The sequence below is a fragment of the Athene noctua genome, chromosome Z, assembly GCF_965140245.1.
Source record: "Athene noctua chromosome Z, bAthNoc1.hap1.1, whole genome shotgun sequence".
In the NCBI taxonomy this organism is placed as follows: Eukaryota; Metazoa; Chordata; class Aves; order Strigiformes; family Strigidae; genus Athene; species Athene noctua.
In genome coordinates, this window is record NC_134077.1 from 61,044,276 (window position 1) to 61,067,305 (window position 23,030).

General features: G+C 38.0%; 1 protein-coding gene across 2 annotated transcripts in view; it reads left to right on the plus strand.

The window, feature by feature from the left end:
- The window catches only part of PCSK5 (proprotein convertase subtilisin/kexin type 5), a 249,494-nt gene that overhangs the window by 181,109 nt on the left and 45,355 nt on the right, over positions 1-23,030 (plus strand). The window contains exons 18-22 of one of the 2 annotated variants that reach the window (XM_074931390.1): positions 629-726; positions 1,255-1,384; positions 3,142-3,257; positions 18,024-18,126; positions 21,352-21,488. In XM_074931390.1, coding sequence (XP_074787491.1) covers positions 629-726; positions 1,255-1,384; positions 3,142-3,257; positions 18,024-18,126; positions 21,352-21,488 — 584 coding nt within the window. Of the gene's footprint in view, positions 1-628; positions 727-1,254; positions 1,385-3,141; positions 3,258-5,106; positions 5,884-18,023; positions 18,127-21,351; positions 21,489-23,030 lie in introns of those variants that run through there. The other variant, XM_074931391.1, reaches the window with a different exon arrangement.

Sequence of the window (23,030 nt, forward strand, 5' to 3'; positions counted from 1 at the left end):
GCTATTTCTTTTTCCTCTGTTGCTCACTCTTTTATGCGCTCTCTCAAGTGCCTGCAGGCAGAATACCTCCAACTGTTGTAATCTCCCCAGCCATTCAGAACTGGCATTCAGTTAGAAGGTCTCAAAGACAACTGCTATTGCAGAAAGAGGTGGTTGTTTTCCTTCAATGTGAAGCTATTCTGTACCTGTGATGTGGCATAGTATCAGGAGATGCTGCTGGTCTTTCAAGAGAAGAATGAGATCTTGTTAACAAATCCCTTAGCATTTTTTTAATACAGTGGTGCTGACCCTGTGCCAGATTCCTTGCAGGTAATTGCATTTTACATGCCTGAATTTTTAGTACTCTTGGCATTGCTCTTTTTATTTTCTGTCTCCTATTGCTTGGTAGTATTTACAATGGGTTGGTAAACAGCTTCTGTATTTCACCACAGGCAAAACTGCATTCCATTCCAACATGAAGTGATTGCTGTTTCTAAATTTATAAAATATGACCAATGAAGAAAGATGATGAATCCTAATATATGTGTTGTTCTTTTATTGAAAGAGAACTACTGGTTTGTGCATGACCTTGTTGTCCTCTGTTGCTGTTATCTGCCCAAACACTGTGCTTTTTTCCTTTTTACAATAGTTTGCATGGCACTAGATGTGCTATCCGCTGTGAAGAAGGAAAATACCATAATGGTAGAGAATGTGAACCATGTCACCATTCCTGTGCAACATGTGCAGGTACCCCACTGACATATATGCATCATTTCCTTTCCTTGAAGTTTTCAGCTCTGATTTCACAGTTACAGTATAACATGATTGTTTACATGTAAAAACTTAATTAACTTGGTAGTTCTTTGATATATTTTAAATACATCAGACTTCTTTCAGCTAACATGAAAATCTAAGTTTTGTAATTGAAAGTGTGCATATAATTTTTTTTTTTTTTTTTTTTCTTAGTAGTAGAGCTCATTCTGATTTCCATAATGCCCTCTATTTTCTTTCTGGGATGGAATAATGACTGATAAATTTTGTGCAAGCTTTAGAACTACCAACAGCCATTTCTTTAGAAAAAGATATGCTAAAGTTACATAATGTCGTTTATTCTAACCATGTACCTTTATTGCCTGATGCTACTGTTTGAAAGAAGGTCAGGAAGGTAAAACATGGTCTCTAAAATGGTAAGATTTTGCTACAGTTAGAGGTGGTGTGTCTTAGGCAATAAGAGGAACTAGCCAGTAATACAGTATATTTTCTCTCTGGTTTAAGGTGCTGGAGTAGATGCCTGTATAAACTGCACACAGGGTTATTTTATGGAAGATGGAAAATGTGTGCAGTCCTGCAGTAGTGGATATTACCTTGATCACTCTACTGAAAGTGGATACAAAAGCTGCAGAAGGTATGATCAGTGGCTGTCCCGATCCAATATTGAGGAGTGTTGTTAAACGATCCCAAGAGCAAGATTAAGACACAGACGAGGTCAGATGCCATACAACCTTGTGAACTTTATTTCCTGTAACAACTGATAATAGCAATAGGATAGAGAGAAGAAAGAAAAAGTCAGAATTCCTAAGCAAGCAAAGAAAAAAGGTGCAGAAAGATTAGTTACCACCACCACAAATCCAGCGGTGTCCTGTTGGCTTGGTCTTGGTACAGGTGATGGGAAATCCCCCAAGAGAAGAGTAGGCAGTCCTTTTATCATCCCTGTCCCCACGATCAGTCCACCCATTTCCACAGAGCTCATTATCATATTCTCTACCCTGTGTTCCTCCATGCGTCATGCCCAGGTGTTCATGATGGTTGTACGGGGTGGGGGGGTGAGGGCAGGGGGAACAGTTGGCCACCTCTGCATGTCCTCCTCATCCCGACTTCTTCCCTTAGCCCTGCATGCACACGCAGGTAGATGTGACGAAAGAGGTAGTTGTTCCAGCTTCAGTCAGACACGGTGGGGTTTTTTGGGATATTTTTGTCCTCTTCAAGGCATACTTCATCAGGGCAACAGGATGTTGAGGCCTAGTTTAGGAAGTGGTGCAGTGCCGAAACAGGCAGTTGAAGCAGTCCGGCAGTCTTACACCACCCCGCAGCTCAGGAGATGGTAATGGCACAACAGCAATGCCGAGACAAAACAGCTGACACAGTCCCTTACAGTGGCTAATATATGTGTCTGATGTTTGGCAACATATTAGCTATTACTGGAAAAAGATAATACTTATGAGAATATCAAACACTGCTGACTCCAAAAAATAGAAAAAATATATTGCATACTAAGCAAATTAAGGAAAGGTGGATTTTTAAAATTTTAGTCTGTTATATTCATGCAAGTCTTCTAAAAGTGTTTTTTCTTGTACATACATGTGTGTCCTTCACTTTAAAAGAGCCTGTATTGAGAATCTAAGTAGATATGCACAGAAATGTAAATTTTACAAATCTGGCAGAGGATCTGCATTTCTCAGTAAGAAAGGAAAATAGTCAAACTAGGGTTTTTTTAATTGCAAGTTAATTACTATTCATAAGGACCATTTCGGTTCTTCAGCTGCATATTCACAAACATAGCACAAGTATATTGCCAGACTGCTGTCCAGAATAGCTCACCTGCCTCAGTGTGCAAATGGGTGGGTAAATCTTGAACAAGGCTGTGTTGTGCAAGGAAATGACATTTTTTTCTATTCCATTCTTTGTTAAATACCATTTTTTGCCCCGTGGAATAATTTATTACTGACTCACTTTGAGTTCAGGACAGGAAGGGAATCACCATGTGTTACAGTTTTCCACTCAAAAAAATAATCAGTACACAATCAAAGTATGATGGAGGCAGGAGGTTGATGAAAGGACTGGGCAGCAAGTCAGTCTTCCATCCTGTGGCTTTAGATTGTGCCTTGATGCTGCATGTCTGCACAATCAGCTTAACACTTTTGTAGATTATTTCCGTATAGTTCCAAAATACTAGTATAATGCAACTATTTATTAAAAATTGTGAATACAAAGTCATTAGAGTAAAGAAGAAGGACTGGGTTGCAGGGGAAGTTAATTCTTTCTAATTACTATTAGAGTGGCTGATACCTCTAGAAACAGCAAACAAACCAACACAAAAGAGGTATCCTAGGAACTCTTGTATTTGGTGAGGCCATAAGACCAACTCCTGCTGTTGCCTTTCAGATGTGATGCCAGCTGTTTGGATTGTAGTGGCCAAGGAGACAGAAATTGTACAAGCTGTCCAAGTGGCTATAACCTAGACACTGGTGTCTGCGTAGTAGGAACAGTCTGCAAGGACGGTGAGTGCAATTCTCTGAGAAGATCCATTTTACCACTGCCAGCTTCTTGTTCCACATGTACTGGGTTGGTTTTAAGTCTGTTTTTTTTCTTTTGTTACAGTCTTGATTTGAGGTCTACATTACTTCTTAATTTTTTCAGATTTATGAAAAGGAGAAAACTACATTTGTGTGTATTAATGAGATTAGTCACACCCACTTTACCTGAATCTTCCTAAAATAGCTTTCCTCCCTGCCAACAACCTACTTTTCCTTCCTTATCTGTTTTTCAAAAGCCACTGCTCTCAAATGATTTTTATATAAAGATCCTGGTGTACTGTCAATAGAATCACATTTATCTATTTTGCCACTTTAAACTGTGAAAATGCTGGTAAGTGGAAAGGATTTTAAGTGCCTATAGTATTGCTTGAATTATGTGAAAGGTTAATGAGAACAAAACAATTCTGAAATAGAGATCATCAACTTTTAGTGCAGATTCAAACTTCCTCCAACTTCTCTGTGGCATTCTTAATGCATATGATTGGCTTAATTATTCACAAATATTGATTCCTTTCAAATGTCACAATCACAGAGACACTCAGATAAGCACTCAGATCGTGCTTCCCTAAAAATGCTACTATATGAATTATTTGTAGATACAGCCCAACAAGTGCAGTCTAACAGGAAAATAATACGAGAACAAAGCCCATTGTTAAGCCATGTGGAAAATACCTGACACTGGATGTACAGAAAGCTAACAATGACTCTTGGGTCCAGTTCATTTCTGCTGGATCTAGTAAAAACTACTAGTTAGACTAAAAAAAAAAAACAAAAACGAAAGACTAGAAGAAAAAATAAAGGATGCAGAGTTGAGTCTTTTTTCTGTGGACCTTTACAGCTCCTGCTGGAATTTAGGCCTTCAAACTTTAAAAAGCATCCTGTCCATCATAAAGTTACATTACAGGTACTGGCAAACCGGTTATGAGACTTTTTCACATGACAACATTAGACGTGTTATAATCTAGAGCAAGTCCAGAGAAGGTCAGGTATAGGAGGACAAACTAAGAGGAAGTGTAACCCTAAGAGTTTTGAGTAACCACAGTCTCAGTAATGAATTTGCGCAATGCAATCATTTGACATACCAGTTTGGTCTTCAGTATGGTTGGATAAATATGTCTTCGTTTGTATATAGGCAACTTCAATTAGATACATATGTAGTTGCCCCAGACTGGGGACACCCCATCTCGTACTGTCTCCCCCATTCTTCCAAGTGCTGCTGCCATGAAAGGGCAACACATCAGTGTGTGGGCCTTCAGGCAATTGCAATGCACCATACTGGATACCACCACACAGCACATGTTCTCAACAGTCTAGGGCAGGCCAGGAAAGTCCAGGAGGTTGGTTTTTTTACTGTTAATCTATAAAACATAAAGGGTCTCATTTCATTGCCTGACAACCACTTGTTACTAGTCTAACTCACTCTATAGGATTTGCATTTCTGTTGAGAATGTTTTATTCTTTTTCTGTGGTTTGACTGGTTTATTCTTTTGATTCATAAAAATTGAAACAAATTCCTTTGCTGTAAATATCACTGTTTTCTAATTATTCTCTTTCTAATCTTTTTTTTCCTTTTCACAAATGGATACAATCATTCCCTGTCGGACCACACAATATCTCTTCCTGAAAAAAAAAAAAAAAATGCTGTTGACTGAAATTCCTTTTGATGGACCAAATTTCCTACTTGCTACCTGCTCCTGAATGGTCTCTTCAACCAAATCTGCCTGTCTGACCAATTAAATCTTCCTCCATTGTACACGCCATGCTCTCCAAACCTTCAACCTCCCCTCCTTCTCTTGCTGCTGCACTCTGGAAGCCACGGAAGAGTCCTGGGCCGAGGGAGGATTCTGTATGCTGGTGAAAAAGAACAATCTCTGCCAGCGGAAAGTGCTTCAGCAATTGTGTTGCAGAACATGTACGCACAAGGGGTGAACTGACACCTCCCAGCATCCTCCCGCTCCTGTAGACTTATAGATTAATCCATATTATTGAAAAAGGAGAAAAAAAAAAAAAAAAAAAAAAAAAAAAGAGGAAAAATAATAAAGCAAACCACCTCTCTTTCTCTCCCCCCTCTTTTTCTGGGGAGATGGTGAACTGTTTGTTGGAACTTAAATGGAAAAACTACAACACGCCTACCTTTCATAACTGGGTGTCTAGAGCTAAGCATCCAGGATCAGAGAGTCAGTATTGTGTGACCAAAGCATTTGATGCCAAAATTAACGTTTAACTCATGATTTGATTTCCTGTCAACCTTAGGATTATTCCTGTTTTTTGAAGGTCCTTTTTCTTCCCTTTTTTTCCTGCTTCTTTCCCCTTCAAGATGTTTAAAGAGTGCTTCAAGAATACAACAAAAGTTTACATGGATTAAAACTAAACAATACAAAAATGTTTGCATTAGTCTTTTTTGTGCTATGTGTATTGACAGGGGGAACTTGAGTTCTGAGGGGATCAGAAACAACATTAGCTGCAGGACTAAGTTCTGCCCCTTTTGTAACAGTATTTAAAAAAAAAAAAAAAAAAAAAGTGAACATTTCTGCACACATTTCTTTCTTACTTCCTCTGCTGTGTGCTGTTTTTTGTATCACATGCAGTATGTATATATGTTTGCCCAAAATGTGGTTTTGGTCATATAGATTTCATTTTTAGACAGCTAGCTTATTAACAGATATGCTAGGATTTTTATTTTATTTTTTTAAATTGTCAAAGCTATTTCAAATAAACTTTAAAAAAAAATTGTTCCTGTAGTGAACAAATTCAAAAGATACTTCTCTTGGTTTGCATAAGCAAGAGTAATGTGTACGCTCAGAAGCCAGAAAAAACATTGCTAACATGTAAGAAGCATTCATAAATTATTGTTGTCTTGTAGCGTTCACAAAAAAGGGGATATTATCATACAGATATGTGGAGTTATTTCATAGTGCTCATATGTAAATGCCAGTGTGACTATATGCGACAGCATGTGTTTACAGGACTGGATTTGTAATTGTGCCGAATACATCTCCAGGAATAATTACATATAGGGCAATAAATCAATGGTTCTTTTGGTGTAACAATCGTGTCATGATGGGCCTGAATCTGCTTTTAACTGCTCACAATAGAAATTTCAGTAGGGATAGTCCTGCTGAGGACAATGGAGTTACCTCACTGTAAAACCATCCTGGGTGACCAGAGAAGCGGCCACCGCCTTTCTGTCTTTACCCAGGCACATGGCTGCCAGCACTAATTCCTTTTTAATGTATCTTCATCAGCTTCATTTAGCATACTGTTCAAAAGACAGTCATTTAGCAGAAAACAGAAAATTGAACCTCAAAGGTACTGTTTTCAGGGGATAATACTTAAAATGTACAAAATGTCTTTCTCAGTTATCTTTCTGGGGCACACAAATAGAAAATGGATTGCAGGTGTTTAAGCATGTATATGTTAGAAAATAAAGAGGATCAAAAAGTATTGTTGAAATTTTACAGACTAACAGATACAAACTTATAGAGGTAATGTGGCACCTTTAGCAGAGAGCAGGTAAACTATTGCAACCTGGTTCAGTATGACAGGGGACCTTGTCAAGCTCCTTTGGTGCCCATTACAAGTTTCCTGATAAACATTAAATTTAAAAGAATTCAGTTTGTGCTAGTTTAACTACCAGTCTGTAACTGCCTCATTTCTCAGTATAACATGTTTAACTAGAACATAATGCTTTCAAAGTTTAAGTTAATATTATATATATTATATCTATAAATATATATTCATAATTGAGATTTAATTATGTAATGGATTGTAAAGAATTTGTTTGGATACTTACAAATGTCTCTAACACTATTATAGAGAAGAAATTAATATCTTTGTTTTCTTTAAAAAACTGACACATTGTTATATCCAAATTCATTTTTACTGAAAAAATACTGTACATGTGTAAAATGTTCAGTTGTTATTTGTAAAACAGGGTAGTTCTGTTGTAATTGATATTGGCCAAAATCAATGTTATTCCATTCTTTATTTTTTCTATTAAATTAACCTAAATTCCTGTTCTTTTGGTCTGGAAAAACATGTTGATAATATATATGTAAAAAAATCTTTCTTGAGGGGCACCAGTAGCTTTATGGTATAGAATACTTAGATACCACACACCAACTCACTGAAACAAATTGGGAGGGTAAGGGTGTTTAATTTTATAGCAGATTTTTTTTTTAAGTGATGGAATTTGTGACTGCAGAAATGTCTGACTTCCATGGAGGACACCATTTGTTTAGTAGCAGTACAGCCATGTCTGAACCCTAGTGAATAACGGTGTTGGCTTCCTCTGACCTGTATAGAGTTTGTGATGAGTCTAATCTCTTGCATGTTTAGGATTAAAAAGTGAAATACATAACTGCCTATTGCTCAGACAGTTTAGGAGGAAGGTTTCATCTTTGCAGTCATACATGGTGACTTGCACGGTGAGATATTGATGTCTGTTCATGTGCCAATACTCACAGCCAGTACACCTCAGATCACAAGCCCATTCTTCCACTTGAGAACAGCAGGCTGTGTGTCCTTACCAGAGAAACAAAATGGCTCCATGTAGACTCATCTGTGACCCTTGCAGAGTGAGATCCTCCATCAGCATTAGCTGATGCTCTCGTTCATTTCCCACTTAGTCCTACAACCTGGATGGAGACCAAAATGGGAACTTATCCAGGAAGTCATATATGCAGGTGACATTTTAAGCACGTTCACTGAGGCCATGTAAATAACTTCCTGAAAAAATCTTTTCAGTCTTAAACATTTCACTGTCACCAACTTGGTTTCAAAACAAGGAGTTGGGTCATCATTCTCACAGTTTCCCTGACAATCCTGGGAGGAAGTGTATGTGGGATGGCACATTCCTAGCAGTTTGGTAAGATCACACCTGGAAAAAAGGTTGGCCTAACCCTTACACCAATACCATATGAAGAGCTGCTTCTTTCAGCTCCCATTCCATCTTCCAATTGTCATGAGAAATCCAATCCATCATGGTGTCTTTTATTGTCAAGATTTCATCTTCTTTGGGTAGGAAACATACAAAGAGTGATAATAAACTTGTTACAGCTCTGGCCAAAGAAGTCTGCTCTAGAGGGCATATCTGTAAATGTTGACTGTGAACTCTAACAGACAAGTAAGCATAGGACTGATTTTTAGGCTGAAAACCAGTACTTTCTGGTGTCAGCTCAGAGTCTTTGATCATTTTTTTATTTGTGATGCCTTAATAGCAGTGGCCAGATGCAAGCAGAATTCTTAAGCAGCACTATAGTTAGTCCTTGAACAAGAGGATCACTGCAGCAACAGGATTGCGATTGAAGGAAGCTGGTTTGTGCCCAGCTATAGAGTTCTTAGGTGATCATTCCTCCATCTCTGATTCAATGGTGAGTATTCTGGAGTGTTCCGTATCTAACACTGCTGTTGGCATACAGAACAGATATGGACTGTTTTTGGAAAAAAAGTTGCTAAGCATGAACAAAATGATATATTTCTCCATGTCTGAAAGGACTGTGGATGGTACCAGTCCAAATCTGTTCATTGATTTCTGCCTTATTTATATCACAAATCAAAAAGCAATGGCAGATTAAAAATGCACTTCTAGTTAAGACATGTCACTTCCATAGTAAAGTCTTTGCCTGTTCATGTCTGTTTAGGAGAATACTTACACATTCTCTGATTTAAATGCAAACTGGACACCCAACTAGACCTGTTCTTTATTAAAAAATCTCAAAAACAATGAGAGCTTTGGTCAAAAAAAAAAAAAACAAAACAACCTCATACATGTGCTAACACTATTTTTAACCAGAAAAACGTTTAGCATGACCCCCTCCTGCAGAGGCCTGTTGTGTGAGGGCACCATTTTATAATAGAAATGTTTCCCTTTCTGCAATAGGGTTACAGCCTTCCTCCCTTTCTAGCTGCAGCTCTTCACTTCAGCCACACACCAGTGTTGTGAGATCAACAAATCAGATACCTGCCAAGGTATGCTGGTGGAGACTATGCTTCTGACCAATAGCTCCTGAGGCTCTTGGCTTAGACTCTGCCTACCCACACACCAATCTCCACTGGCACATCCTGCCTCTTTCCTTGGGAGGCTTTGCAAACTCACCCTCTGTGGAGAACACTCTTTTCTAATAAAGATTTCCCTATGACACCGTACAGACTACCCCAATCTCTATTGGGATTACAACTTTCCAATGTCCTCTGAAATTCTGAGCAACCCCTACTACTGAATATATGGTGTAACAGCAAAGCTCCTGCTTGTTCCACATTATCAGGTAATAAGAAGTATGATAGTTGTCAATGAAGATGAGTAAACCTATAGAGAGATACTAGACCTGACAATTTTATCTATCACTAAATACAACTTTCAAACGGTGATGACCAAGTTAATCCTCTTAATAGCCACATCACAACTAAAGTGAGCATTATCTGTCTGAGTGGCCGCTTTAAGTAACTATCTGCTACTTTTTAATGAAATTATGTAATGAACTGAATGACTGTAAGAATAAATTCAAGATTCCTGTAAAGTCATTTAAGTGGCTGCTTGTATGAGTCAAAGCTTTCCATCTGCAGTGCAAGTCACAGAACAAGAACATGTCTGTCATCTATTACCATGTCTTATTTATATTGGATATGCTATTGTCACATCAGTGGTACAGAATGAAACAAGAAAAGTTCTGCCATTAGATGTTTGTGCAAAATATTTTAAGTAAGCATTAAAAAAATTTTACAGCATACAAAGAAAAATCATGGTCAAGTTTTCATTAAAAAGAAACTAACACCAACAATGATGTGCATGAGCTTGTTCAGAATATGCAGTTTTAATACACATAGAAAAAAGGTAGAAAATATATTTTTGATGAACATTTTGTTTAGTATGGGAAAACTGATTTCTGTTTGGCATAATCTTTATTTACTTGTCGTACTTAAACTATACTGGGGGATTTCAATTTTTGATGAAATTAATTATCTGATTATTTACGATCACCTCTCATGAGAGTGTATTATGGCTTAAATCCTCCTCATTAGTAAGGACTAAAGAATTGTGAGTAGCAACACAGTGTCCTCTAGAGCAGACTAAGGCTCTGAACCCTAGGATTGCATCCAACCAGGGAAGTGCAACCAACACCTGCATTTCCACCACTGGTTCTGCACTGATGAGCATCTCTTGAAGTCCTGGGACATTTCTGTGAAGTCTCAGAGCACAGTAATATTGGATCTCACTAGGGAAATTGTTCTGATATCCTCAAGACAGAGCCAGAGAGGGTGCAGTAACATCCACCTCCTGTGTAACAATAGCAGACACGACCACAAAATTATATTTTAATAGCCACACTGTGATTGAAATGACCCTGGAAGGACTTTATTTCTAGATTAGAAAGCAATGTTTATTGCATAAAAATGAAGCCAATTTTCACTTCTGGTATGGGAAATGTAGTCAAAGGAAAACATATTATGGTGAGAAGGCTCTGAGTATTTAAATAAAATAGTTCCAGTAAGCAACAAATGCAGCCTCTCAGTGCCACACCAAAGGCTGGGTTTTGTTACATCTCTTTTTTTGAGCAGCTCATGCTTTTGCTGCCAAAGATGGGCAAGGCACATCTTAGAAGAATGCCTTCTGTACAATCATTTATTTATCAATCTTTCTCACTGTTTGGGGATGGATTTGTTGAAGGTCCTCTGGGAAAACAACTCCACCTTTCAAAGAAAAAATTATTGTCCCATCACAAAACATAGTAGACATCTTTGCTTTATGGTGTTACACAATGAGCTGATTAAGTACCCATTTTTCCAATCATCCTGAGGGGGAGAAGCTAGAACACTGACAATCAGTGAATATTTATTTACCCAAGGAGAATTAATGGCTCCATCATGCAAACTCAATAATAGCACTGAATGTTCACTGGAGCATGACTAGTGTAATTTAGTTACAATTCAGATAATACTGCATATCTTTTCCATTTTCAATTGTCTTGGCTTGCCCACTGCCCTCTTCCTGGTGTCTGCAGGTGTTCTTGGAGATGTGAGTTGAAAGGAAAGTCTAGCACCTGATTGTGTGTCTCCATTGATCGTACTGCTGTCAGCCATGGTGCATGTGACCATGCTAATTACTGCTCTGTGCAATGCCACTGGATCAAAAGACAGAAATTACTCAAATACTCATTCTCAGATAAAGTAGTCTCCTTTCTTACTCCAAGAACAAGGCCATACCAAACGAAGTTGTGCACATGATGCTCTTGCTGGGTCTGCCACTACCACAGCCTTCCTGGACTCTTTCAATTCCAAGGCTGAAAAGAGGGTTCAAAGAGTTTCCACACCCAAACAACTCCACAAAGCCTCTCTTCAGCTATATCTGTATTAGAAGGGCTGTATCATTTACTTGTTTCTGCACTCTCAGCATCTCACGTGATTGGTAAAGTGAACATCGTGGACTGTGCTTTCCAGGGTAATCATCAAAAGCAATTACCTTGGCTATTCCTGAAATGGTTATAGAGGAGATAAAGAACTAGGGAAGATTTTTAAGCAAGGGGAGATCACCAACGTAAGGTTATTGTGTTGGCTGAAGAGTTACACATAGGAATAAAATTTAATCCTTTATACCTCTCATTAGAAGACATAATTTGGTCTGCTCCTTACTTCCAAGGAGATAAACTTTTATCTTTTTAGCAGATTTCTTTCAGGCTTTAATATGTACTCATCTCTGCAAATTAAACAGAAATTGCATTTAATTAGCAATATGAATCCATGTTGTTATATCTTGTCAGGGATATAGTTTACCAGCTGAAATCTGCGCAATTATCCACAGCTCAGCAGATGTGTGTTCACATCCTGATTAAGTTGAAGATCCCCAGTACAAACATTCTGTACAGGGGTCTCTCTGTTTAAGATGGATGACACCACTGAGACATCCAGATCTTCCTGTTTCAGGTTTATGTCTATCTAAGACAGACTGCAGAAATCCTGTGGACAGGGAAGGCTCTGTGTATGCAAACTACATATTCCTTGCTGTATAACATAGGAGAGAGACACCTTGCTACCATGGTTGCCTCTGGAGTATGACATGTGTTTTTCTCTGGCATTAAGAGATCCTATCCTCAATGTACTCCAGGTGCAAATAACACCAGCTTTACTCAATGTATATAGTCAGCTTCCACCTTTCTTTTGCATATTTCACAGGAAACAACCTAGATTTCCAAAGCAGTACTATCAGCACAAATGAGAGAATTTCAGTGAGATTCTGTTCCACCGCCCTTTCGTAAATTCCCAGCTACTGATCTTCACAAAAAATAGAAAGCTTGACAAGATCAGACAGGGGAATTTTCAGTTGGGAAGCTCCAGAAATGAAGAGGCTAAATGGATTTTTTTCCATTGTCAGTCTAAAATTTTGAGAGTGCCATAGTATTTCCTCCTTCAAAAAGTGAGAAGGCTACAGAACAAAGCATTAGCAACACAGATCAAGATTGGTCCATTCCCCTTCCTTCTTTCTCATGGGGGTGTCAAATTGCAGGCTCCAGGTGAGCAGCAGAAAACCTTGCCAGTCACTGACCTTTATGCTTACACAGGCAAGGGAGAAACCCTGATTTCAGCCAGCTTTTACTTCCAGGCATCCACATTATTACACAAATGGATGTTTAAAGCTGATTTTTAAAATGCTAGGTAATGTCTTTCAGGACTCTATTTATGCCCACTCAGTACCCCTGAGAGCTCTGGCTCTTCAATGGGTTTCTAACAACCGTTGTATAAATACTACTAGAAATGAGGGAAGAAACACACAGAATAAAGAGAAAAAAAAATCCTTTTGTGTCAGCAATAAAGGCAGCTTTGGCTAATGTAAATATTTTTATTCTGCAAGGGAAAGAATAGAGGGCTGTGTAAGATAGTGTAGTTGATAAAGGCAGTTGCCTCTCTCCAGCCTGTCATGATTAAAGCTAACCTGAGGCTCTGTGTGATCTCACCTAATCCTGCAACAAAAGGGCTTTTCGTCCTAAAATCATTATATCACACTCAGCTCCACACAGCACTATTCAGGGAAGAGATATTCAGTCCTTTTCAAGGTTCTGCTTTGTCCCTTGGCACAAGGGAGAGCTTCAATGACCTAGGAACCAACATCCTAAATTCAGCCTTCTGGTTCATCACTGCCTAGAGCACTTCTGAAAATATGACTGCCAATCCTGAATCCTGCGCATCACCTCAATTCATAGCACCCCAAAGCTCTGCCCATGAAGGATAACTTCTTTGTCGCTTCTGCACTTCCAAACAAGGAGACAGAAGTTAGTAGTTTCGTAGAATGACTGAGTGGAAAAGAATAACAAGCAGGAGACTGAAAACTGAAGCTAGACAAATAATTGGAAACCAGGCTCAAATTTTGTATGACTGCCCAAGATTTTGGGGGAAAGGAAATGCTGTAATCTCCATCAATGTTCTAACATTTTCAAGATGAAGACAAGATTTCTTTCAGGGAACTGTAATCTATCGAACATTAAGGGTTTGGACTAAACAGAGGGGTAACTTCAAGAGGAATCCTCAGGGTGAATTTTAACGACTTGTTATACGCAGGTTACCCCAAGTTCCTTATGGACTTAAGCTTTATAGATAAATACTTCTTCGGCAAAACTCAAGGTGCTGATCCCACAAGCCAGCCAAAATAAAATGTATCAAGGCCAGACAGGGAAAAATCAGAGAGCTTCCTAAAACGGAAGGCTCTCAGTTCTCTGCTGGTTGATGAAAAATAATTCTGATCAATGTTTCTTTATCTGCTCTGTGAAACCTTTGTTAATCCATAAGATTACAGAGAAAATCCCAAGTACAAAATCTATATTCAGTTTCCTATGAAACTAAACAAGCAAAAGGGAAGAAATAAGGTCCTTTTTTCATTGATTATAAAGAAAAGCCACTGGGGCATGCTATAGAATATAACCAATGAACATTTTTAAATTAGATAAACTGATGTTTTGATTCAGAAAAGTGGAGAAATAACATGTGACTTGCAGTGACCAAGTCTCATGGGAGGGCTGCAGGAGAAAGATTCCTTTATGACTGCCAGCACATAAAACTGTATGTCTCCAGGCATAACTTGCAAGAATATTCACACCCTCATCTAACTGGTCTTCTGAAACACCATGTGTTGTCAATAAATGGCACAGCTTTTGGAAAGCAGGAGAGAAATAGTGACAGGATAGGAGCTGTACACTTAATACTGCTTATACAAAGACATAGCAACAACCTGGATCTGGCAACCATGGTAGTGCTCTGGTCTGGGACTCAGGAGAGACAGTTTCTAGTTTGCTATTACACCCTAATGTAATGATCTTAATGAAATTCAGTTTTTCTGCCTCCTTAATAGGAGATAATGGTTCTTACCACATTTTAAAACGCATCATATTAACTGATAGGAACTCAGCATAAGTGTAGGGCTCTTGTATGCAGTTAAAGACACACCGGATGTGGTCCAGATGTGGAATTAAACATTTCTAACTAGGGACACAAAAAAATATACACGAAAATCTTCCCATTATGAAGCATTATGTCTGTTAACATAGCCTTATTCCCTTATTCCTGTAATACTTTCTGTTCCTTTTTTTTAAACAAGGTGAAACTTTTTTTTTTTTTTTTTTTTTTAACAAGGTGACAAGGTAACAGAATTGAGAAATAAATGAAAGTTAAATATGGGATGATCCAAAGTAACTGACAAGCATTGCCAGATTAAAGGCATAGCTGAGATGCATTGCTGAGAGTATATTGGACAGATAAAGAATTTTGATACAGAAGAAAGGGAAAAAAAAAAAAAAAAAAAAAAAGGCTTTAGTAACCAGTATGTATCTAGCAAGATTTGTAAAGAAATATATTGCCCACGAGGAAACAGTTAGAGTTAAGGAACTCTAATAGTTGAAAAGTCTTCTTTAAAGTTGCATTTCAGTGTTAACTCTGAATATCCACTAAAACATATTTTGTTAACATCTAGTGGCAGATCTAGAGTTCTAGGTTTGACTTGCAATTCAGAGGGTCTAATATGTAAGTATTTTCTGGTGCACATTCTTATAATAGTATGCTTTAAAGTGCATCAAGTCGAGGATAAAGTAAGCAGAAAACTGGTCTTCCTGGCAGTATTCCAGCACAGCTGAAATGAATTACAGCATTTCCAATGAAAGGCATAACAAAGAAATAAAAAAAATCCTTTTAAAACTAAGCACTTCTACCATGTGGGAAGGATTTGAGTGGGATAGCTGAGGTGTATGAATTAGCAGCTCAGGTCCAGTGGATAAGCACACAGGCAGTGCAGGCAAATGAAGTGAAGGACTGGAGAAACAAGATGTTTTTCTAACACATGTCAAAAACAACATCAGAAAAGCAATTTAATAATGCCCTGACAGATTTCCCAGTGATGTAAAGCTGGTAGTATAAAGCACTGAGCCACCAAACCTGCAATAGGAAGACTTTTCAGATACTGCATTTTTTCATGGTTGTGTATCATCCAAATATATATGTGTGTATATATATGTGTATCGAATCATATTTTAAAATCTCATAAAACATTTGGGATCATGGGATTCCATGTTATACCCTCTGAATATGTATCAGAAAGACTCAAGAGTCCTACATTAAGCAAATCTGTCAATGTCCTGATGATCTACTGGACAGCAGGCCACAGTCGTTTTTTCTAGAAAGTGAGAATCATAAATACTCCAGACTGTGGCAGTTATTAATCAATACATTGTATTTCAGTAATATCTGCATAAATTCAGAATCCTGCTGAATTCTGTGTCAAACAGCTCTACAATTTATAACATTTTTATAATTAGTCCTTCATAAAGGATTAATTGTATCACCCTATCATACAACAATACAGTGTTGCAGTTCAGAAATCTACACCACTTCCATGGAATGATGTCAAGTTTTATGTCATATTTCAAGTTTTGGCCTATATGGGCATGTGTATAATTGCATAAATGTGCATATATATATATATATATACACACACAAAATGCTCTTTGGATAATGAGAACTATAAAAATGTGTGAATGTGTATGTATACACAGATTTCTTTTTCCCTGATCTCATCAAGAGACCATTCCTTTGCTCACAGTTCTGAACATCTTCCCAGGTAACCATGACCCAAGACCAGCCTCTGAGGAGTAATGTCTTCATGTTTTATGTGCCTCTGTCACTGGCTTTTGGCTTGTCTTTTTCCTTTCTTCGGAAGATACACAAATCTTTATCAAACGAAAATTGTGTCTTTACCGACATGGTGGGTACTTCCCTTTTTGCCCACAATGGAGTGGACGTTCAAGTTGGTATGCCTTTATAACTATACTGTTCCCATCTCCTTAAGCATGATAAGAAGCACCCCAGTTTATATCTCATACCAGAGATTTCAACTACTATAAAATTTGTTAATACAGATTATTATGGAGTTGAAAACACATGGGACAGAGAATGTAATTTGCTGTATTTTAGAAAAATATTTCTTTTCTACATCTTTTTACACTTACAGCAATAGTTTGTACAGTGCATTTGCTCTACAATGTAAGGAACTCATTGCAACTGAGAGCCAAAACCAAGTCATTCCACATTTTTATTTTGACTCCTAAAGTTCATTGCATTTGCCAAATCTGGATTTCCCAGTAGCAATGCAAGTGGAAAGAGTTTCTCCATATTGAAGTATCCATAGAAACTGCAGGTTTTATGTATTATATAGGACTCACTGCCCAACCTCTTCCATTACTTAAGAATGAAGGAACAGCCAATTCTCTCAATATATAGATTCAGATGGAATAAACTTTCCTATAACTAACTGACATAAAAGACCTAAACTTGTGCTTTATAAAACTGCTTGATAAACCAATTTACAGTCCCCACACAATGCTGCACACAGATACAGTATTCATGCTACTTACCAAATTAATATCTGCTCTAAGAGTTATGAAGTGTACAGCCTATCAGTTTGTACCAATATTTTAATTAATATTCAGATAAATAATATTCAGATCAATATATAAAGAGGCAAACTTTGTACTTGAGTGCCACAGTAGTACTAGTGTATTCATGATCTGAAAGTTTTTATATATTTATCTCAGTTTTAATGCAACAATTCATATAACACAAAATTATTTCTTTCAAGTCCAAATGGCTGCTTGGGCACAAAATTTTTATTGCACCTGAATGAGAGCCTAGGTCTTTTAGGTGTGGAGTGTTCAAGCAGTGGCTTGGGGGGAGGACAAAAAGGTAGAGGTTTGGGAAGCACAAACATGTCTCTGACTAATGGAAGCTTATTCAAGCTTACTTCTTCTCATGTAACATACACCACACCCATGACACCACACTCTTTACGCTGCAGCTTGAAATCAGGAGCCTGTTGCAGCTGCACCAAAGGACATTAGGTAAGAATACTACTAGATAGCACTGGTTTTGATGTAACTGTACATGGTGAATCTCAAAGAGCCCCATTACTTACACTGATGCAAAAGAAATAGCCTTAACCCTAACAAGGAGAATCACTGTTAGATTCAGATGGAAAATAAAAATTAAAAAATAAATAAGGACAAGAAACTACTAATTCTGAGTATCCTGGTTTACCAAGGGACCCAGTACTTTTTTTCCTGATATCACAAGGAAATGTGCTCATTTCAGTAATTCAAAACAGATCTAATTCCTTTTACTCATACTTTCCAACCTGGCTTGGTGCATGTCTTTTTGTAACGTGAGGTGTTGATCTGAAATAAACAAATTCTTTTCTACCAGGGGAATATCTTGATGATTTCCAAGAATGTCGGTTGTGTGAAGCATCCTGTCAGAAGTGCATTGGACCTGAGCCAGACAATTGCATCAGCTGCCCACTCACAAGGTAATTGTGCAGCACAAAAACTCCGCATTGTCATCTGGAGAAGTAGCTGTATGGTCTTTAGCACTAGCTTGTCGTGTCAACTAAAGAAGTGAGCAATGATTAGGGCAAACAAAACCAGGGCAAGTGAGAAAACAAGTGTTATGTGAACAAGACTGTTGGCTACGCTGGCAGTTAATGTTTAGCCACATGGCTAACACAGATACAAAAAAAAATTCTTTTAATATGTGTAATAGTCTTTCTTTCATTGTCATCCTTTCAAACTCAATTGCTAGAAACACAACAATGATAAATTTAACAAGAAGAGCCTAGGATATCTGTAGTTGTACACAGCTATGAAGCTTGACACAAGGCATGAATATGGACACTGAAGCTAGCAGTCAGCTAATTTCAGAGGTGCTCATAGCACCCAAATATCAGCCCCTAACCTAGGCTGATTTTTCTAACCTGCCATGAGGAGTGAACAAAAACAGAAAGAAGCTTTTCCACCAGAGACTGCAGATCAGGGGTTTATGTTTAGGCCATCTTGCACCTAATCCAGGAGTCTACTGGTTTTAAACCCATGTCCTACTAATAGCTTTATTCTCACACTGGTATCTCCATTTCTGTTGCACTAGATTGCATTGTAGCCAGCTAGTATTTACACTGGTATGAAATCAGAATCAGACCTTGTAAGGCATAGCAAAATAAGTCCCAAGCAATCCTGCAATTTACCCTGCAAATATCTATGATATATGTCAATAAAAGACACACCAGGACCAGTGGAGTCCAAATTCACAACTGAGGAAACAGTATTAAATTAAGGTGTGTTACATCAGAAATTACATCAGTACAGGAAGTCTGGGCAGAATGGTGGACTGCAGGTTAGATTTCTCCTATTCATAATTGCATTTAAATTAGATTGTCTGTGTTTCCTTGCAATCTATTTTTTGAGCTGTACACAGAGATATCTGCAAACCAAAGAAGATACAGAATAACACCATTAGGCAAAAACACCTAGGTGTTTTGCAGTAATGAGGCCTCTGTGACCTTTTGGAAGGGTGCTGCTGTCTCCCTCCTAACAAATCCTCTGAGATTTCAGTTTTAGTATCTAAAGTTTCCAAAAGCTTTCTGTGCTTCTTCTGCCCATTATGAAAGCTGTTAGAAATAAGAGGGTCAGTAGTAAAAGAAATAATAATAAAGAAAAATGTCACCCAGAGGCTAAAAAGTAAATCCTTCCAATGGACATTATTTATTACGTACTTGAAATAGATCTCTGTAATTGAAACAGAATCCTAAATCCTGTCACTCTTGAGAGCTTCAGATGATGTCTATTGAAAATAGTAATGAGTAGTCGTTAGATAACACAGACTAAAATTCAGCAGTGCTGCTTTCCTATAGGGGAACACCTTTTCTCTTTGAATATAATGAAAAGATTTGGGTGGGGGTGCTTCCTGAAAATAATGTGAAAATTAAAACACCGAACAATCCCTGTTCTTTGTGAAAATTCTGCAGTAGATTTCACCTTATTTTATAATAAAATCACTGTCAGATCATCTTCTTGTTTCACTATTTAAAATAATGTTACCTGTTTTTAAAAAATTTTGGAATTGTAGGGCTTTTTGTCCAGTCAAACTAATTGCACATAATTCTTCATCTATCTGTTTATTGTTTGAGTTACAAAGGTTAGTGACAAGATCTGACATGCTGGTGCCTTACATTAGGAGCAGCATAACAAAAAGCAAGAAAAACGTACTTTATGACTGTGTGAGCTGCATGTAAGGGTGGCTATCCTTACAGACAGCACATGTAGTAGAACACAGTAATATTTGCATATCATATAACCATAGTCCAGCTATATCCAGTACTTCTGTCACATTGTCCCATTCACACAGAAACCAACTGCAGGGGGCTGCAGTTCCCATGAAGAGCTGAATAATGGTTCTTCAACATGCAGGTATAGCTATATGAGCTACAGTCTGCATAGGACTACCTTACTGTAAGACTCCAGGGCAGAGATACGTCTTTGCTGAATACTTCATACACCCATACAAGTTTCTCCCTGATTCCCTCCAGCATCACAAGTCTTTTTAATTAATTCCTAAATTTTCTTTGTTATGTTTACTTTCAGGAAGGTTGTTTTCATGATAGCCTATTCTCCCATCTTCACACTTCATAAACCTAGATTTTTCCAATCATGGTAAATGTTAAATAGTTTCAAAGACTATTTGACAAAATTGGTTTTAAACTTTGCAGATATTTTTCTCCTCTTCTTTCAGAATAAATCTGACAATGGCCATGGGAACTGAAATTTATGAAGGCATGTTGCAGATATTCTTTCATGCCATTGGCTGGCTCCAAGGAAGCATGCACTATCTTAATGTCATGGAAAGCCTACTGTTCCTAGGTGTACAGATGAGCTGACAGTCTCAGAATCTGTACTAAGATCCTGAATGGTGCTCAGTTTCTCTAGAAATCGAGTCCCAAGTCCTCAGATACCAGACTGGTCAAAGCAGTTAAGTGTGGAAGATTACAGTACCTTTCTCCTATTTTCTCAATATTGAAAACACTGTCGAATTCTAACCAATTTGTTTTAAATTCTTTTAATAGTCTTATCTGTATTGATCCTTTTCTACTCTTCTCCTAAACAGATTAAAACCGGTAGACATTAAGTAGTGATGAAAAATGGACCACAAATTTTCATCACATAAAAGGATTCTGTAGAAAATATTTCATTACCCAGCAAAAGGAGAATATTCAGCAGCAAAGCTCCTCAGTGTCTGCATATATGCAAGTCTAAAAATACAGCTCTTAAGGGCCAATTTTCAGACTGATGTTTGACTTTCTGTACAAAGTCATTTTACTGAAGACATAGTACTGTTCACAGGAAGTCTGTAAAGTAAAACTAATAGGAAACTTCAACAGATAGATCATTCCTTCACAGAGAAAGACCAAGACTTATTCTCCTTCTAACAGACATAAGTGACCACATGTCAATGTATATCTAGGTACAGGAATAAAACGTGATTTTTCTCAGAAAAAAATGAGAAAAAAATAATCTCTGAAGTCTAAGATCCAGGTTGAAAATGTGGTTGATTTTCCACTTAGTAAATAGTCTTAATAAGAGCAGTGCAAAGACTCTTGTAAATAGAGTGAAGAAAGAATATCTTGGGTTTCTTGTTATTTTCCTTTAAATTTAAAGAACAGTAGTTGCCAAATTTGTAATTATGTCTCTCTCTGCCTCAAAAGAGTCTTTGACGATGGTTACTGTGTTATGCAATGCCCCAGAGGAAAGTTTGAATTCAAAGAACAGTGTCATTTGTGCCATCATACCTGCCTGGAGTGCAGTGGAAGTGAACCTAACAAATGCTCCACTTGTGGAACAGGTAAGAAAGATTTCTTCTTGCAGCTTTTTCCCCTTCCTTGACCACAAATTTCCCAGTTCTCTCTTCTCTCAGGACCAGCTGTTAAAGCCAATAAACAAGCAGTACTTTTGCTACTGACCTGCACCATAGTCTTGCTTTAACCCTGAAGGGAGTTGAAACTTTATTTTTTAAAATTGCAAGAAAACACAACTCTGCATTGTCCTTGAATCTTTAATCATTTGCCTTGCTATATTTTGAATAGGAGCTATGTTAACAGAAACAGGAATTGTAGCACAGGAAAAAAGGACAGAAAACCTACTGTGATAGTTTAGGCCCTGCCGGGACCAGAGACCACATTGCTGTTGTCCCTCCCCCACCCTCGGGACGAGTAGGGCACAAAGCCCGGGTTAAAATAAGCAAAAATTTAATACAAGAGTGCAATAAACAATCTGAACAACAACAATAGCAATAATAACAACAATAAACAGTAATAACAGTAAACAAGACAAAAGATATACAGAGAAAAACTGCAATGGTTATGGACAGCCCACTGTGTGCGCCTCATCATCAAAGCCACAAAGGAAAAAGTTCCCGTGCTCCTGCGCCGGACCTGACATCAGTATGGTATGAATAACCCGGCTGGAGATCCCTTCCCCCTCTCTCTCTGCTGGGGAAACTTCACCCTATCCTAGCTGAACCAGGACACCCTACATAGCCTGCCTCTGGAAAAGAAAGCTCCATACATGTCTCCCCCAGCCTCTACACAGTATGTGTTACACTGAAATGTAACCAAAACACCTGTCTGGGGAAGGCTAGGAAACATACATGGTGGGTTCCACTGCAGACTGCTGTGTCCCTACAGCTGGACAAATGGCGCCTGCAAAGAGAAGCTTACCACTAACACACATAGACCCTGAGACAGAGGGTAATATAGTTAAATTTGTGGTTCCAAAAAAAACCCTCTCCTTTTGAAGTTCCATTTTAAAATTTATTCTTTCTCACCTCTGTTACACCTGATGGGTGAAGAACTTGAGGCTATTACATACAAGTGTGTGGAACTAGCCTGGACTGCCCTTGGAAATGAGTATTTAGGATTTAACTTCCAATTCACTTAATAAAGCGGCCTTTTTGGTGAGCTTTTTCTGAGATCTTGCAGTAGATTCACAGCCTTTTTCCTCTCAGCTGCTATTTCCATTTCAGTCCTAGTCATTAATGGCCCAGGCTTATTTAGTAATAAGGGTCTAGATTACAAGAAAACACTAGAATGGCTGGCTTTAATTTGTCATACTGATGATGAGGTTGACTTTCTTGCTTTGGGAAATGTGACTGAGTAGACAAAGTTTTCAAATGCTACTTCAGGTCCAGTGTGAGGGAGAGGTTTCTATAATTGTTCCCCAAGTGTCTCCCTGTGGTGAACAGCAGTATACATTTCTGTATTTCTGTGTATCAAGAAATGAAGACATTGATAAAAGTCACATCCTGAGGAGGCTGGAAAAGATGATTTTAAAATCTGTACATGAAATGTAGAAGAAACAAAGTCTGAATACTTCTACTACAGTGCAG